Source organism: Lepidochelys kempii, chromosome 7, assembly GCF_965140265.1.
Source record: "Lepidochelys kempii isolate rLepKem1 chromosome 7, rLepKem1.hap2, whole genome shotgun sequence".
NCBI lineage: Eukaryota > Metazoa > Chordata > Testudines > Cheloniidae > Lepidochelys > Lepidochelys kempii.
In genome coordinates, this window is record NC_133262.1 from 33,272,363 (window position 1) to 33,289,990 (window position 17,628).

At 63.1% G+C, this 17,628-nt stretch overlaps 1 protein-coding gene across 1 annotated transcript; it reads right to left on the minus strand.

Moving 5' to 3' along the window:
• Positions 1–2,404: 2,404 nt before the first annotated feature.
• On the minus strand, positions 2,405–17,628 carry MAP3K11 (mitogen-activated protein kinase kinase kinase 11). The gene is made up of 10 exons (XM_073352026.1): positions 16,509–17,628; positions 12,355–12,535; positions 11,885–12,033; positions 11,501–11,676; positions 10,702–10,942; positions 9,984–10,097; positions 8,204–8,345; positions 7,794–7,885; positions 4,339–4,857; positions 2,405–4,086 (listed from the first exon to the last, which is right to left on the minus strand). The coding sequence occupies exons 1-10, from the start codon at positions 17,197–17,199 to the stop codon at positions 3,617–3,619; spliced, it is 2,775 nt and encodes a 924-aa protein (XP_073208127.1). The 5' UTR covers positions 17,200–17,628; the 3' UTR covers positions 2,405–3,616.

Genomic DNA, 17,628 nt, shown 5'->3' on the forward strand with positions numbered 1-17,628 from the left:
AGCGCTGGGGCAGGGGGTTGGGGCATGGGCACGGACTTACCTCCAGGAGCTCCTGGTCAGCAGCGCAGCTAGGGTGCACCATGGACTGTGCTGTACCCTGGAAAGAGGCCAGCAGCGGGTCTGGCTTCTAGGTGGAGGCACACAAGTGGCTCCCCCACACCAGTTCCCATTGACCAGGAAGCCAGTGTTGGGGGTGGGGGCAGTGCGTGGAGCCCCGAGGCCACCTTGCCTACAAGCCGGACCACTGCTGGCCACTTCTGGGGCACAGCATGGTGTTGGGAAAGGTAGGCACTAGCCTGCTTAGCTGGGCAGCACTGCCAACGGGACTTTTAACATCCCGGTCGGCGGTGCTGACCAGAGCAAGGTGACCCAGCACCTTACATGCCGTGACCCAGAACTGGGTTGCGACCCATGGAGTGAAAAACACTGTTCTAGAGGTTTGCAAATTGATTGCTTAATTATTTGTTCCATTATCTTTCTGGGTACATAAGTTAAGATGGCTGGTCTGTAATTCCCTGGGTTGTCCTTATTTCCCTTTTTATGGATTGGTACTATATTTGCCCTTTTCCAGTCTTCTAGAATCTCTCCCGTCTTCCATGACTTTTCAAAGATATCAGCTCCTTGAGTATTCTAGGCTGCATTTCATCAGGCTCTGGTAACTTGAAGACATCTAAGTTGTCTAAATAATTCTTAACTTGTTCTTTCCCTGTTTCTCTCTCTCTCTCTCTGTAGGAACAGAGGCTAAGAGAGAGAGAGAGAGTGTGCGTGCGTGTGCGCCCAGGGATGGCTATGGCTAACAAGATCCAGTGGCTAGAAGTTGAAGCTAGACAAAATCAGACTGGAAATAAGATCCCCATTGATCCCAGGGAGGGTCACTAGCCAGTGGGACACTATACCCACAGTGCTGGGTTCTCCATCACTGCCCACTTTAAAATCTCGTGGGGAGGTTTCTCTAACAGAGCCACTCTGATGGAAGCAGGAACTCATGCAGGGATGTCCTATGGCCCATGCTGTGCGTGTCCTATCAGGTATAATTCGTAACAGCAGGAGGTCAGACTAGTTGAGCACAGTGGTCCCTCAGAGTCTAAATAAACTGGGAGCTCTGTGCAGTGCCCGGCTCAACGGGGGCCTGAGCTGGGGGGGGGTGAATCTGTGTGGCACCCTCTCAGTGGGGGTCTGTGCAGCCCCCAGGTGGCCCCGATCTCAGTTGTGGCGGGGGCATGTATTGAGTCTACACTAGTACACATAATAGCAGCACAACCAATCTCTTGCAATCAGAGGTGGTTCCCCCTCTCTACCCATGTGCCAATCCTCCAAATGCCCCCTGGGGCAGAAACTCTTCAGGCCAGGGCTGGGCCACCACACAGGTCGTGGGGCGGGGGGACTGCTCCCGTCAGAAGTGTGTGTACGTAGGGAGGGGGAGGTACCCCCTACAGCTGCATGCGTCAGGGGTGAGCTGGGAGAGCGTGTCTGTCCCCTTGCTGGGGAGAATGAGCCCTGCTCTGTGTGTGTGTGGGTGGGTGGGTGTCTCCTGCCCCCTGCTGGATGCAGTCCCAGCTGCTCCCCTGCATGTGGCTAACAGCTCTGGGAGATTTGGCTGGAGGCTGCGGCTGCTGCTGCTCGGGGAAGTTCCAGCCCCACTGATGCTCAGGGCGGGTGGGTGGAATCCCCTCGCCCAGGGAAGATCACTGTGTAAAAGGGTCATGCTGGCACACGTGTGCAGCAGTCACTTGTGCCCCTCTTCCCCCCGGGCGCTGGGGGCGTGCGGCACCCGCAGCAGCACTGCTGGTTGTTGAAAAGGCGCCTGCATGTGCAACCGTGAGGTGTGTACACACACAAGCGTGGGCACGCAGAGTACCTGGGTCAGGGCTGAGCCCCCAGTGATATTCATACTTGGCACCTTCATGGGCTAGGGGCATGCATGCACGGGTGGGCAAATGGGGCCGAGCTGCTTTGGTGTCCTGAGCTTCCCTGGGGCTGGAGTCGGAGTCAGCCCGAACCAAGCCAGGAGCAAAACGTGGCACCTGCAAGAGTCATGCGTGCCCACACGCAGGCACCAGAGCCATGTGCCTGGACAGCGCCATGCGCCCTGGGCCGCCGTGAGAGCAAGGCAGCCATTGGCATTGCTGCAGGCAGGCATGCAAGGGGCATGCACGCTGCTGAGTCTTTTTTGCACCCAGAGGCCTTTGCACACCCACATTCGCTCCCCCCGTGCTAGGCTCGTGCCCATACCGGGCAGGTGTGCAAAGCTGGCCAAGCCTCTCAAGGGCCTGTCCTGGCCCAGTGCACCCTGGGAGGCCTCTCTCCTACTGGCGCTCTGAGATCATAACCTGGGGAGGGTGGGGGGGTGCAGCGAGCTGCGGTGGGAGGGAAGGGGAAGGAGACCAAAGCAGGAGCAAGAACGGAAGCAGCAGCTGGGAGTTTATTTGGTCTCAATCCACATGCAGCCCCAGCTTTGGCTGCTCCCCAGCCTGGGGTCTCGGTGCAGTTACAGAAGGTATTGACATGGCCTGGCCCTCCTCCCCTGACCCCAGGGCAGGAACTCACAGCAGGAGGAAGGGACAGAGTTAACGGGAACCCCACGGCTGGGGCAGGGAAGCAGCAGACTCCCACGCTGGAAGTGCAGGCAATGGCACAGCTGCTCCGGCCCAGGCCAGCCCTCACCCGTGCTCCCACACCTCTGGCTTCACACACGCCCACAGACACCAGCACAAAGGTACTGGGGCAGCTGCACACGTGCAACCCCTCATGCTTTGCACACTTGCCCAAGTACACCGCACTCCCAGCCTTGCATGCACACCTATGCTCACACACCCAGGCGCATACTCACCTGCAGCCAGTCCATGCTCGGGAATGTAGCAAATGGGGGGTGATCCCGTATCGGTCTCTCCCAGTGTCCTCCTCCCACAGGGATATCCCCAAGACACCCCTGCTATCAGCAAAAGGGGCTGCTACCTTGGGGGAGGGGTGGCTGGTCCCCAACCCAGACACCAGGACCCCATGCTGGGAACAGGGGGGGCCCACTATTAGTGTTCATGAAACAGATGGGCTGAGCCGGTGCCCCTCACTCCTTCAATCCCAGCCCTGGTCTCCCCCAGCTCTGCCAGTGCCCCTCACTCCCAAGCAGTGATCACTACCTATTCAGTGGTTCTGAGGACCAGGGTGGGAGTTTGGCAGAGACCCGACAACCTCATGCAATGTGTGGCTGGGAATTGCAGATCACAGAGACCATGGCACCCGGCTCAGAGGGTGTCCAAGCCACTCTTAGTCTCTTCTTTAAGGCAGGGGGCGGTGCCCCACTTACCCCACAGGAGCTCCCCAGAACTCCTCCACCTTTCCAGTGTATAGTAAAAGGTCCCCCACCCCCCCAAACATCCAACACAGAGACTTCCCCAACCTGAGCCTTGTATCTGGTACAATAATCCAAGCAAGATGGGACTTCTTGCACTCAGAACTTGAGGAGGGCAGGACTTCCAGTGTGCAATTGTCCAAAGAGGGCAGGACTTCCTCCATGCAAAGTCCGAGGAGGGTGGGACTTCCAATATCGCCCGCTTTCGTTGTAGGACTTCCTGTGTGCAACTGTCCAAAGAGGCCAGGTCTTCCTGTATTGCCCATTTCACTTTGGGACTCTGCTCTCCTCCTGCGGGGATCTGGCCATCCACCACGGCAAGGGGTGGGTCTCTTTGGTCTGCTCCAGGGGGGCAGGAAAGCCAGGGGAGTGGCGTGGAGGGGGCGAGGGGTAGGGACTAAGCTGGCCTTGGTCCAAGTGGCAGGAGAGACTGGTCAATCTGGGCGCCGAGGCAAAGGGGTCGAAGGTCTCCAAGTCAAAAGGTCCCAGTGAGGGGCGGGAGAAGGGGTCAGAAGTCACGAAGGGGTTGCTGGAGTCAGGGGTCCCCGCCCGACGCCGGCGCGGCTCTGGCTGGGGGGATTGGGCTGGGGAGGCACGGGGCCCCGCCGACACAAAACTCCAGGGGTCGATGCGGCTGCGCACAGGGGAGGGGCGGGGCCGGGAGATGAGGCTGGTGTGTGGGGAGGGGCGTGGCGAGTGGGGGCTGCAGGGGGACGAGGGCGATTGTAGGGCCCCACCTACGGTGAGAGAGAACAGGGGATATTAGAACAACAGGAGGGTGGGCACCTACTGACCAAACCTGAACCCCATCCCCCAAGCTGAACCAGCCTGTCCCCTGCCCTGGGGCTGGGTCAGAGCCGGCGCCCTCTGGAGGGGAAAGGCCCCATTCCCCATCCCCCTGAGCCAACCCATACCCCATCCTGAAGCTGGATTGCAGCCAGCATGCCCGAGTGGGAAAAGTCTCTGCATCTTCGTCACTCCTCACTTACCCCACTTATCTGCCCTGCTGCCAGGACTCCGCTCCTCCTCACATCGTGGGCTCTTTGGTGACCTCTGACCCCACAAGGGGGCCAGGGACCCTCTATCACCACCTGGGACCAGGTGGATGAGCAGCTCTGTGGACTCTGGCATCTGGGCTGACCCCTCCTGGCCCTGCTCCGTGGACCGTGGCATCCGGGCTGGCCCCTCCTGGTCCTGCTCTGTGGTCCCTGGCATCCGGGCCGGCTCCTCGTGGCCCTGCTCCACCAGCAGGGCAGGGCAGTGTGTGTCCTTGGGGGAGAAGCGGATGAGCTCAGGAGAAGGCGGGGGAGTGGGCACAGGTGGGGGCTCCCCTTTCTCCTCCCGTCGGGCCTGTGACAGGTCCCGGCCCAGCCCGAGAGAGGCCAGCAGCGCTGTGCCCCTCAGCAGTGCTCTCTGGATGAGTTTGGGGGTGCTGATCCGCTCCGGAGCCGGTGCCCGCTGCTCCTCAGACTCCTGGGTCCCATTGGGGCCTAAAGAGGGGACATCACCTGCAAAGAAGGGACAGAGCCATAAGCAACAATGCCCGTGCTGGGAATCCCCTGTCCGGTGTAGTGCAGGGAACAGGACACACAGCCAGCATGTCCCCAGCAACTTCCCCTCCATCCATTCACCCTCCCACAGATCCCTCCCATCTCTCCCTCCCTCCTCCTCCGCCCCCCCTCCATCTTCACACCCACTCAGCTATTCAGACTTGAGCTCTTCAGGCCAAGGACGGTCTCTCTGTGCGTCCGTGCGGCACCCGGCCCAAGGGGGCCCCGGATCACAGGCAGGGGGGTCCGTGCGGCGCCCAGCCCGAGAGGGCCCCGGATCACAGCCAGGGGGGGTCTGTGCGGTGCTGGGCCCGAGGGGGCCCCGGATCACAGGCAGGGGAGTCCGTGCGGCGCCCGGCCCGAGAGGGCCCCGGATCACAGGCAGGGGGGTGCGTGTGGTGCTGGGCCCGAGGGGGGCCCCTGATCACAGCCAGGGGGGTCTGTGCGGTGCTGGGCCCGAGGGGGCCCCGGATCACAGGCAGGGGGGGTCCGTGCGGCGCCCAGCCCGAGGGGGCCCCGGATCACAGGCAGGGGTGCGTGTGTGGTGCTGGGCCCGAGGGGGGCCCCTGATCACAGCCAGGGGGGTCCGTGCGGCGCCGGGCCCGAGGGGGCCCCTGATCACAGGCAGGGGGGTCCGTGCGGCGCCCGGCCCGAGGGGGCCCCGGATCACAGGCAGGGGGGTCCGTGCGGCGCCCGGCCCGAGGGGGGCCCCGGATCACAGGCAGGGGGGTCCGTGCGGCGCCCGGCCCGAGGGGGGCCCCGGATCACAGGCAGGGGGGTCCGTGCGGCGCCCGGCCCGAGGGGGGCCCCGGATCACAGGCAGGGGGGTCCGTGCGGCGCCCGGCCCGAGGGGGGCCCCGGATCACAGGCAGGGGGGTCCGTGCGGCGCCCGGCCCGAGGGGGGCCCCGGATCACAGGCAGGGGGGTCCGTGCGGCGCCCGGCCCGAGGGGGGCCCCGGATCACAGGCAGGGGGGTCCGTGCGGCGCCCGGCCCGAGGGGGCCCCGGATCACAGGCAGGGGGGTCCGTGCGGCGCCCGGCCCGAGGGGGCCCCGGATCACAGGCAGGGGTGCGTGTGTGGTGCTGGGCCCGAGGGGGGCCCCTGATCACAGCCAGGGGGGTCTGTGCGGTGCTGGGCCCGAGGGGGCCCCTGATCACAGGCAGGGGGATCCGTGCGGCGCCCGGCCCGAGGGGGCCCCGGATCACAGGCGGGGGGTCCGTGCGGCGCCCGGCCCGAGGGGGGCCCCGGATCACAGGCAGGGGGGTCCGTGCGGCGCCCGGCCCGAGGGGGGCCCCGGATCACAGGCAGGGGGGTCCGTGCGGCGCCCGGCCCGAGGGGGGCCCCGGATCACAGGCAGGGGGGTCCGTGCGGCGCCCGGCCCGAGGGGGCCCCGGATCACAGGCAGGGGGGGTCCGTGCGGCGCCCGGCCCGAGGGGGGCCCCTGATCACAGGCAGGGGTGCGTGTGTGGTGCTGGGCCCGAGGGGGGCCCCTGATCACAGCCAGGGGGGTCTGTGCGGTGCTGGGCCCGAGGGGGCCCCTGATCACAGGCAGGGGGATCCGTGCGGCGCCCGGCCCGAGGGGGCCCCGGATCACAGGCAGGGGGGTCCGTGCGGCGCCCGGCCCGAGGGGGGCCCCGGATCACAGGCAGGGGGGTCCGTGCGGCGCCCGGCCCGAGGGGGGCCCCGGATCACAGGCAGGGGGGTCCGTGCGGCCCCCGGCCCGAGGGGGGCCCCGGATCACAGGCAGGGGGGTCCGTGCGGCGCCCGGCCCGAGGGGGGCCCCGGATCACAGGCAGGGGTGCGTGTGTGGTGCTGGGCCCGAGGTGGGCCCCTGATCACAGCCAGGGGGGTCTGTGCGGTGCTGGGCCCGAGGGGGCCCCTGATCACAGGCAGGGGGATCCGTGCGGCGCCCGGCCCGAGGGGGGCCCCGGATCACAGGCGGGGGTGTGTGTGCGGCGCCGGGCCCAAGGGGGGCCCTGGATCACAGGCGGGGGGGTCCGTGCGGCGCCGGGCCCGAGGGGGGGCCCCGGGTCACAGGCGGGGGGGTCCGTGCGGCGCCGGGCCCGAGGGGGGGCCCCGGGTCACAGGCGGGGGGGTCCGTGCGGCGCCCGGCCCGAGGGGGGGCCCCGGGTCACAGGCGGGGGGGTCCGTGCGGCGCCCGGCCCGAGGGGGGGCCCCGGGTCACAGGCGGGGGGGGTCCGTGCGGCGCCCGGCCCGAGGGGGGGCCCCGGGTCACAGGCGGGGGGGTCCGTGCGGCGCCCGGCCCGAGGGGGGGCCCCGGGTCACAGGCAGGGGTGCGTGAGTGGTGCTGGGCCCGAGGGGGCCCCGGATCACAGCCAGGGGGGTCTGTGCGGTGCTGGGCCCGAGGGGGGCCCCTGATCACAGCCAGGGGGGTCTGTGCGGTGCTGGGCCCGAGGGGGGCCCCTGATCACAGCCAGGGGGGTCTGTGCGGTGCTGGGCCCGAGGGGGCCCCGGATCACAGCCAGGGGGGTCTGTGCGGTGCTGGGCCCGAGGGGGGCCCCGGATCACAGGCAGGGGGGTCTGTGCGGTGCTGGGCCCGAGGGGGCCCCGGATCACAGGCAGGGGTGCGTGTGTGGTGCTGGGCCCGAGGGGGGGCCCCGGGTCACAGGCAGGGGTGCGTGTGTGGTGCTGGGCCCAAGGGGGGCCCCGGATCACAGCCAGGGGGGTCTGTGCGGTGTCTCAGGAGTGGGTGCATGTGCTGCCCAGCCCTAACCTCAGTCGAGGGCAGCATATGGTGCCCAGCCCGGCAGCAGGAGCTCCTCTTGTACATGCAGTGACACGCTCTCTGGATGCTGAATTCCCCAGGCCCTACGCTGGGGAGTCTGGGCCTGACACCAGAGCCAGCCCGTGTCCCCTCCCCCATGGAGACTCACCGTTCAGGGCAGGCTGGGATGGGGCCGACTCCACTGGATTGGGCTCCTCCTGCTCAACGTACCAAGTCGTCTCCTCCAGCCGGGACCTCCTTCTGCAGGGGATGGGGGTTAGAACCCTGAGAGGAACAGGGAGCGGGGACAGCCAGGAGGAGCAGCTAGAGGAGGGACAATGGAGACCCAGGAATCCTGACTCCCAGCCCCCCTGCTCTAACCCACTGGACCCTACTCCCCTCTCAAAGCCGGGAAAGCACCCAGGAGTCCTGGCTCCCATCTCAGTACCTGGCTCAACATTATTAATCTTATAGTTAGTGATCAGGGGGGCAGCCAGGATTTCTCCCCAAACACCAGGGTGAGGGGCTTAGGGAGGGGAGAAGAAAGATGTATGGGGGAGGGGAAGCAGCATCCCCTACCTGCCATTTTGGGTGCTGCTCTCCCAGGGCTTTGGGGATCCGGGACCCCAGTTCTTGCCAGGGCGGCGCTCCCCATTCCAGGCCTCATCTGTGCGGCGTGGTGCCTGTCTGCCCCAGCTCTGGCTGCTCTCGGCGGGCTCCACTGCATGGGAGGAAGCACATGGTTCAGTGGACGATGATGTCATGCCGGTCAGAAAGAAAGGGCATTGTGGGTGAATATTTTGTGATGTCAGCATGTCCCCCGTGATATCATTTCTTTCTGATCAGAGAAGCACAAGTGATGCTCTCACATATAATCCTAATTACATTATTTCCTTCCGGCCAATTAGAAAAGCACACATAACTAAGTTACATGTAATCTTTGTGTGATATCATTTCATTCTGACCAATCAGAAATCACAAACAATTATGTCACATATAATCGCTTGTGATGTCATTTCCTGCTGACTGGAGAGGTCCAAGAGATGATGTCACATGCTCTGATAAAATTTAATTCTCTCTGATCAACTTGTGTAATGATGTCATAAGCTGTGATGTCATTTTATCAGCCAATCAGCACAAAGCACAGACTATAATGGAAGAGCAAACCCCTGCGTCCTCCCCCACCAACTTCCTCCCCCAGTGTCATTTACTCTGGTCCAAACGGAGCTAGCCACAGGAAGTGATAACACAAGCAACTTCCTGTGATGTCATTTTCCTCCATCCAGTCAACACCATGTTGAATCATCAGAGCCAACAACAGGTGATGTCACTTTACTCCATCCAATCGGCATAAGGATGGACATGCTACAGGCATAGCAGCTATGTAATTTAATTCTGGCCAATCAGTGCTGAGGGGTTGGGTATGTGTGTGTGTATTGGGAGAGGGGGGGAATATAGAGCGACCCATGGATCATTATACCCTGGGCAACCAACCCCTGGGGCGGCTCTTATTGTGCAAAATTACATCATGGCCAAATAGTTATCACATCATAGTTAAGGCTAAGATTTTGTCACGGAAATTTTTAGTAAAAGTCACAGACAGGTCATGGGCAATACACAAAAATTCACAACTTTTACTAAAAATAACCCTGACAAAATGGGAAGTGGGGGGGGGGGGGGTCCAGCACCCACCACTGCCGCAGCTCACAACGACTGGGAGCTGCAGGCCCCCTGCTGCCCGTGGAGGCTCGGAGCTCCAGGACTGGTGGCTGGGAGCTCCGGAGGCCTCCCACGGTGGCTGGGAGCTCCAGGGGCCGCCCATGGTGACTGAGATCTGTGGAGGCCCCTGCTGTAGCTCAGAGCTCTGGCAGTCTGGAGCTCTGGGCACGCACCTAGGAGCTGTAAGGCCCCCCCACCACCTGCAGGGGCTGGAAACTATGGGGTGGTCCCCTGCCACAGCTTGGAGCTCCAGGGCCCCGGAAGCTGAGAGCTCTGGTGCCCCGGCTGGCTGACAGCTCCAACCTCGCGGCCCTGGGGCTGAAGCAGAAAATGTCACGGAGGTCTCTGGAAGTCACGGATTCCGTGACTTCCGTGACATAATCGTAGCCTTAATCATAGTTTGTGCTTCTCTGATTGACCAGAAGGAAATGACATAATGGGTGAATACTTATGATGTCATCATCTGTACCTCTCTGATTGACCAGAAGGCAATGACAGCACAGCTCTCCCTCCCTAAGCAGATATACCCCAAATGACTGAGTAAGTTCAGGGGAGCCCCAAGACACTATTCCCTAGCGGGGGGGGGGCACGGAGCAGGCACAGAGCTCCTGGCCCCTTACAGCTGCAGTGTCTCACTCACACTGGATGGCTCTTAAGCGCGGGAAGGTCGGGGAGCCCCCAGCCCCCACCTCGAAGACGTTCTTCCTCTTGTCCAGTCCAGGGGAGGCCTGCACCGTGATGCGGTGTTTGAAATCTAAGGGGGAGGGAGAATGAGATGGGTGAGAACAGCCCTCTCTGCCCCTCCCCCAGAATTACCACCTCCAAAAGATCACTGCCCCCCACTGTACTGGAGTCAGGGCCAGATTCTGATCTCAGCTCCCCAGGGTCAACCCGGAGTCCCCCCTGACAGCACTGGGGTCAGGGCTGGATTCTGATCTCAGCTCCCCAGAGGGTTTCCGCACTGGTGTCTGCCCGGACACTCCAGATTTACAGTGGGTGTCTCCATTAGCAGCATTACCCGCCCCCGCTGGGAAAGGAGAGTAAACAAGGTAATTAACCTTGAGTAACCACAGCCTGGAGCCCTCCATACTCCCAGCCAAAGCCCAGAGCGGGGCGTGACCTGGGCAGCCCTGAGAAGGAGCCCGCACGCCCCATAGATGGGAGCAGGGTGGCAGAGGGAGAAATGGGGGCTCAGAGCAAGGGATGGGGGAGCAGCCCTCTTGCTATGAGCCCTAGGTTGCCCTAGCCCTCAGCCCTGCTAGCACCCCTCAATCCAACCCGTAGCCCCCTACCATCCCAGCCCTGGGCTTCCTACAGCTCTCCCGGTGAGTCCCAACCCGCAGCCTCCAGGCCTGTACCGAGAGGCATGCTGATCCTCTCGCTGTCCCGCCCCTTGAGCTTATTCCTCTTGAAAGTGCCCTTCCTGCGCTTCACATTGGGGGGGTCCTTGTTCATCTGCTGGATGAGCAGGGTGAGCTCCCGCTCAAACACCTCCAGCTCCCACTGGGCCAGCTGGTGCTCCCGCTGCCGCAGGAACTCCTCGTGGGACTTCTGCTCCAGCGCTGCCCGCTGCAGCTCCTCCTCCCGGCTCAGCAGCTCCTGCCGTGGAGTGAGGACAGGGTCACCGTGCCGCTGGGGGGAGGGCAGGGGGTCGCGCTTCGCTGGCAGCACTGACCACAATGCCCCTGGGCACCATTAGGGGGCGCAAGGATGCAGCACAGTGCCCCCTACCTGCTGGGATGGGGGCAGGGGTGGATTTGGCAGGGGGTGCGATGCTGCAGGGGGGCTCAGAGGGAAATGGAAGTGCCATGCTGTGGAGAACAGTCAGAGGGCTCACTAAGGAATTGGAGTCAAGGCTGTGGGGGCTGAGTGGGAAGTGGTGGGGGCTCAGTTGGGTGGGTGGGGGGCGAGTGGTGGGGCCTGGCTGCGGGGGCACAGTGGGGAATGGGGGCCGGGCTGCAGGGGCTCAGTGGGGGGGCTGGGCTTTAGGGGCTCAGTCGGGAGTGGGGGAACTGGGCTGCAGGAGCTGAGTGGGGGGCTGGGCTGTGGGGGCTCTGGAAAGTGGGGGGACTGAGTGAGGGGCTAGGTTGCAGGGGCTGCGGGGGGCCCGAGTGGGGAGCGGGGGGCTAGGCTGAGCAGGCCTTGGGGGAGCTGTACCTTTTCCTTGGCTCGAAGCTCATCGAACATGCCCTGGATCTCCAGCTTCCAGTCGTCCTGCATGGAGTGGAAGGAGTCCTGGGGCATCTCCTCCAGCACCTGGGCCTCCAGTGCCGTCAGCTGGGCCAGGATGGAGTCGAAGCTGGGCCGCCCATGGGGGTCCTGGTCCCAGCACTCTGGGGGTGGGGGGGAAACAGGACTTGTCAGGGTCTGTCTCATCCAGCAGGGGTGGGGCAAACTCTGCCTTGCTCAGACTCTGCCCAGCCATCCAGGATCTGGCCCTGGTGAGACACAGGTCCTGCCATCTCTCTACCTACTAGGCCCCACACCCCTTCCAGAGCTGGGATAGACTCCCAGGCATCCTGACTCCCTCCCCGCCCTTACCTGCCATGAGCTGGGCAAACGGCTGGGGGCAGGTGGAGGGAATAGGCAGTGTCAGCTTGTTGACGGCGACGCCGTAGGCCACAGCCAGCCCGTCAATGCTGCGGTACGGGACCTCCCCAGTCAGCAGCTCCCACAGCAGCACGCCATAGCTGGGAGGGGAGAGAGTGTTAGTGGGGCTGGGGGGAGACCATCTTCAGCATCCCTCATCCTCGTGGTAACCCAAGGAGGGGGTCAGGAAAGAGGGAAATGGACATTAGACCCCCTCCCCTCCCAGAGCTGGGATGGAACCCAGGAGTCCTGCCTCCCAGCCTCCTCGGTTCTAACCCAATAGACTCCCGCTCCCCTCCCAGAGCTGGGATGGAACCCAGGAGTCCTGCCTCCCAGCCTCCTCGGTTCTAACCCAATAGACTCCCGCTCCCCTCCCAGAGCTGGGATGGAACCCAGGCATCCTGGCTGGCCTGAGTGCTCACCTCCAGACATCGCTGCCCTTGGAGAAGGTGGAGGCCTTGATGACCTCGGGTGCCATCCAGGCGTAGGTGCCAGCTGCGCTCATCTTGGTGGTGCGATGCCACTCTCGCGCCAGCCCAAAGTCTGTGATCTTCAGTGTCTTCCCGTTCATGTCCTCCTCTTCAATGCGCTGGGACAGCAGGACTTGGGGGGTGAGGGAACAAGGGGTCAGCGCCCCTGCAGGGGAAAGGCGCCATGTCCCATTCCCCCCCTCACCCTCAGAGGCCATATCAGAGCCCCCACCCCCGAAAGGGGACAGGCCCCAAGGCCTCCCAGCCATGGTTGATGTGCTATTTGCAGCGCATTTCCTGTGACATTTTCCTGGGGATCCTGTTGTAGTAGGAAGAGAGCCTGAGACACAAGCTCTTATATTAAAGGCCTGGTATCACTTCCCCTTTCCCATGGCTCATGGGCCTAGTTCATGCTCAGGCAGGTGCCAGTAGGGACAGGTCACCCACAGCTGCTCCTTGGCAAAGGTGGCTCAAGAGCACGTCACAGCTGGGGAAACTGAGGCAGGGAGGGGGGGACTTGGACAAACTCTGTACAGCGTCTCAGTAGCAAAGCCAGGGATAGAATTCATGAGCCCCGACTCCCAGCCTCCCTGCTCTAACCACTAGCCCGCACTCGCTTCCCAGAATTAGAAAGAGAACCCAGGAGTCCTGGCGCCCAGCTCCGCCCAGCTGGGTTCTGCAGCCCCATGACCCGTAGGCGAAAGACAAACATTCCCTGGGTCTGTACTGCACTAAGCGGCCCATTGTACACGTCTGGCTGGAGAATTAGTGCTTTGTCTTCTGCCCCCACCAGTCCCCCCACAACGCTGCCCCCGCCAGCTCCCCGCACCGCTGCAGCCACACCCCCAGCGCTGCCCCCGCCAGCTTCCCCCCAACTGCAGCCACACCCCCAGCGCTGCCCCCCGCCAGCTCTCCCCCAAGCTCCAGCCACACCCCCAGCATTGACCCCTGCCAGCTCCAGCCCAAGCTATAGCCACACCCCCAGCACTGCCCCCACCAGCTTCCCCCCCAACTGCAGCCATATTCCCAGTGCTGCCCCCGCCAGCTCCCCCACAGCACTGCAGCCTCTGCCTCCCTCCCTTCTCCCCAGTACAGCCATCCACCCTGGGGACCCTCCAGGAGGGAGGGGGACAAGCAAGACAGGGAACTCCTTTCCCAGGCACCAGAGCACAGCTGGAATCCCCCCCCACACACACCACTGCCCCCCCATAGCCCTGAGTCCCTCCCCTTTTCACCTCTGCCACCCCCTCTCCTGGGTCCTCTGCACTTACACTCCCTCCCCAACTGCTGTTTTCTCTCTGCTCCCCCCACCATTGCCAGCTGAGGGGGGCAGGAAGCCAGGGCAGGAAGCTGCCGGAAGGAAGCTGAGAAGGGAGGCCTTGGGTCAGTCCAGGCGCTCCGACAGCTGGGGGCCGGGGGGACGGCTGGACAACAGCTCCAACTGCCCCATCAGCAGCCCCCCAATACTTTGCCCCCACACCCGGGGGTCCCCAGATCACAGCCCCCACTGTCCCATCCCACACCCCCTCTGCTCTCCAAACCACAGCCCCCAATGCCTACCACAGCCCCCATTCAATGCCCCTCCCCCAGCCTGCATCCACCAATAGCCCCCACCCCATAGTCACCCCAATAACTCCTCCCCTCCCTCACAGCCTCCAAACTGCAATCCCCATTTTATCCCTCTCCCCCATGCTGTGACCTCCCCCCACTGGATCCTGACATGCTGCAGTGCTCTATGCCCCCACCACAGCCCCCCAATACTCCTCTCTCCCGCCTAGTCTCTCTTCCCCATACTGTGGCCTCCCCTCCCCAGTCCCTCTCAGCCACCTCAATACCAGACCCCTGCCCAAGCAGTGTCCTCCCTCCCCCCGTGTCCCCCAAAGCCCACATTGCCCCTCAGGCAGGCCAGACCCCTGTTAAAGGGAACCCCCACTGAGTGGGGGCAGGATAGGCAGCACTGCCTGCCTCAAACACTGCCCCAGCTACAGGCACCTCCAGTGGAGCCGGTTCCAGGGCTGGTTGGGCAGACAGGAATCAGTCTAATTTAGAAAGACAGGAAATGGGCAGGGAGGGGGAGGGGCTCAGCCTGGGGACAGACCCCCCAACCGTATTAGGGTCAGAGAGACTGACACAGTCCCCACCCCACCAGTGTGGGCTAATGACTGCACCCACCACCAACCACACTGATTTCAGCTCCGGGAGAGGAGTGGGGGCTAGTGATTGGAGCAGTGGGGGCTGGGCGTCAGGACTCTTGGGTTCTATTTCTGGTTCTGCCTCTGATCTTGGGTAAGTCCCTTTCCTTCCCCAGTGCCTCATTTTTCCCTCCCACCCTTTAGTCAATTCAAACTGTGAGCTCTTAGGGGCAGGGCCTCGATCTCGGTTGGGGGTCTGTGCAGCGTCTGGCCCAACAGGGCCCTGATCTCAATCAGGGTGGGGGTCAGGGTCTGTGTGGAGTACAGTCCCATGGGGTCCTGATCTCGTTTGGTGGGGGTCATGATCTGGGTAGCAACCAGCCCCCCAAGGTCCCAATCGCAGCCTGCTCCGCAATGCTGCCCTCTCCCAGTCCCTGAGGAAGGCCACTCCTGCCTTGGGGGTTGGCTACAGCCCCGGAAAGGGGAGGGAACCTGGGGAGTCAGCCTGGGAGGGGCCACTTGGACAGAGCCAGCTGTGGGCCTGCACCTCCCACCAGGCATGAGCACAAGGGGCATCTGGCATGTGTCCCTGTGCCCTCCCGCCAGTGTGGGTCTAGTCCACCCCAGCTGCCCACCCCAGCTCCTCCCAGTGCCACAGGAGTGCTGATCCAGGCACCACACAAGCCACAGCCCTCACCAGCCCACCCCCTGCAGCAGAGCATGCTGGGAACTCAATGGTGGCCTAGGCCAAGGGAGTGCCAGCCAATCAGCTCCTTAGGAGCCAGTGGGATCCTAACAGGAATGGGGTCAACCAGGGCGAAAGTCACAACCCCAGCCTTCCACTTAACCAGTTTATTATTTATTAGTTAGGAATAGAGAGAGAACCCAGGAGTCCTGGCTTCTAGCCCCACCCCCGCTCTTACCACTAGGCCCCACTCCCCTCCCACAGCTGTGGGTAGACTCTCAGCCTCCCCTGCTCTAACCATTCACCTCCACTCTTCCTAATCAAGCTCAGTCTGGCCCCAGGCTCCCTCACCGTTCAAGCCTCTAAGGGGACGTCTACACTGTGATGACAAACCCGCAGCATTGAGTCTGAGTCTGGCTCTGCTGACCAGGCTTGGGCTGCAAGGCTGTAAAACTGCAGTGGAGACATTCGGGCTTGGGCTGCAGCCGAGGCTCTGAGACCCTGGCGAGCCCAAGTCAACTGAGCCGGACCAGCTGTGGCTGTGCAATCTTTTATCACAGTGTAGACAGACCCTAACACTCCTAGTACCTCATTCAATCCAATGGAACCCCCTGAGCCAGCAAGTCCCCAACCCTGGGGCTAGATTGGAGCCAGTGCCCCCGGGAGGGCCAAAGCCTGAATCCCATTCCCCGCCCCCTGCATTTTATGTACATGTTAAAATCAAACATTTTTCTAAGGTCCCACAACTGTCATCATTTCCTGCTGCCCAGGGTCAGTGAGGTCAGAACTCAGATGCACCAGCTGGGCTGTGTGAGAGGTGTGGGGAGGGGGTCAGGGCTGGGATAGCAGGGGGCTGCAGGTTGGGATTGAGGTACAATAGTGGACCTGGGGGGATCCTGGGGGGGCTGCAGGTGGAGGCAGATTAGGGGTTTATGGGGCCCTGGGCCAGAGCAAGTGGGGGCCCCTCCCCACCCCCTCCCGGCACTCCTGCCAGGGAAATGGGATCGGGGTCCGGTGGCTTGCCCTTCCCCCCACCTTCCCAGCACTCTTGCCAGGAAGCGAGGTTGTGATGCAGAGACTTTCCCTGGCAGGAGCACCAGGCAGGCAGAGTTGGCCCCAGGGGCGTGAAGCGCCCATTTTTCCAGGGGCTGCCCAATTGGCCAGGGCCCCTGGGCACAGGCCCCGTTGGCGAAATGGCTATTCTGCCACTGGCTGCAGGTCGGGTTCGAGGGACACCAGTGGAGTTGGGGGGATCCCATGGGGCATCATAACTGCGGAGTGGCACTCACTGTTGTTGGACTTGAGGTCACGGTGGATGACTGGTACGATGGCCCCACAGTGCAGGTATTGCATGCCCCTGGCAATCTGAACTGCCCAGTCCACCAGCACGTGGGGGGGGATCCTGCGCCCGGCCAGGGCGCGGCTGAGTGGGCCCCCAGCAGCATACTCCATCACCAGGCACAGGTTGGGCTCCTGCAAGCAGACAGCCTTGAGAGTGATGATGTTGGGGTGGCGCAGCATGGCGAAGAGCCGGGCCTCCTGGCGCACGCTTTCCGCAGTGGCACTGATGTCCTCATCTGGGTCCTGGCGTGCCGCCTTCACTGCCACCAACTCACCCTTCCAGCTGCCGCGGTACACCTTGCCAAAGCCCCCCACCCCAATCACCTCCTCCAGCCTCAGTTCCCGGAAGTCGGCGTGAACTGGAGCTTCGCCATAGCCAACGGGCTGCAGGGAGACATAGCTGGAGGGGAAGATGCCCACCTGGCTCCGCACCCGACCTGCCCACCAGCCCTCATCACCAGACACGGTGGCATCCCACGACAGCACCTCCACACGGTCCCCCTGTCGCAGGCTGAGCTCGTCGCTGCTCGCTGCCTCGTAGTCGAACAGCGCCGTCCACACTGGGTTGGTGTAGGCCGCCCCACCACTCCGCTCCGGCCCCCATGCGCCTTTCCGCAGCAGGTTCTTCAGTGGCTCCATCCTGGGTCAAAGGCTGGGGGCAGCCTCTAGTGAGACCCTGCCCAGATGTGGCCCTTCACGGCACAGGCATCTTCCCAGAGAGGTGCTGCAAGGCCAGGCTGGGGGTCCCGGCTCGCAGGGGTCTCACAGGAGCAGGGTGGTTATGGGGCTGGGGAACCTGCCAACTTACAGGAGCCCCCTCCCATCTGGGAACCAGGATTGGCCCCTACAGTTTAATCCCCCCTTGCTGGGGCAGGATCATCCCAGTTACAATCTATTCCCTCTGCCAGGGGTCACGATCATTCCCTGCAGTCTATTCCCCCGTTCCCTCCCCGGGGGGCACAGACTTGTTCTCTCCGGTCTATTCCCCCTCACAAGGGGCGGGATCCCCCCGAAAGCCTGCTCCCCCCGACAGGGACCAGAATCACCCCCTACAGCCTGCTCCCCTCC

Coding starts and splice junctions, on each gene's coding strand:
- MAP3K11 (XM_073352026.1), bottom strand. CDS start 17,199: ATGGAGCCACTGAAGAACCTGCTGCGGAAAGGCGCATGGGGGCCGGAG. Junction 12,034..12,354: donor AAGGGCAGCGATGTCTGGAG/GTGAGCACTCAG, acceptor CTCCCCTCCCAG/CTATGGCGTGCTGCTGTGGG. Junction 11,677..11,884: donor GTTTGCCCAGCTCATGGCAG/GTAAGGGCGGGG, acceptor CCCCACCCCCAG/AGTGCTGGGACCAGGACCCC.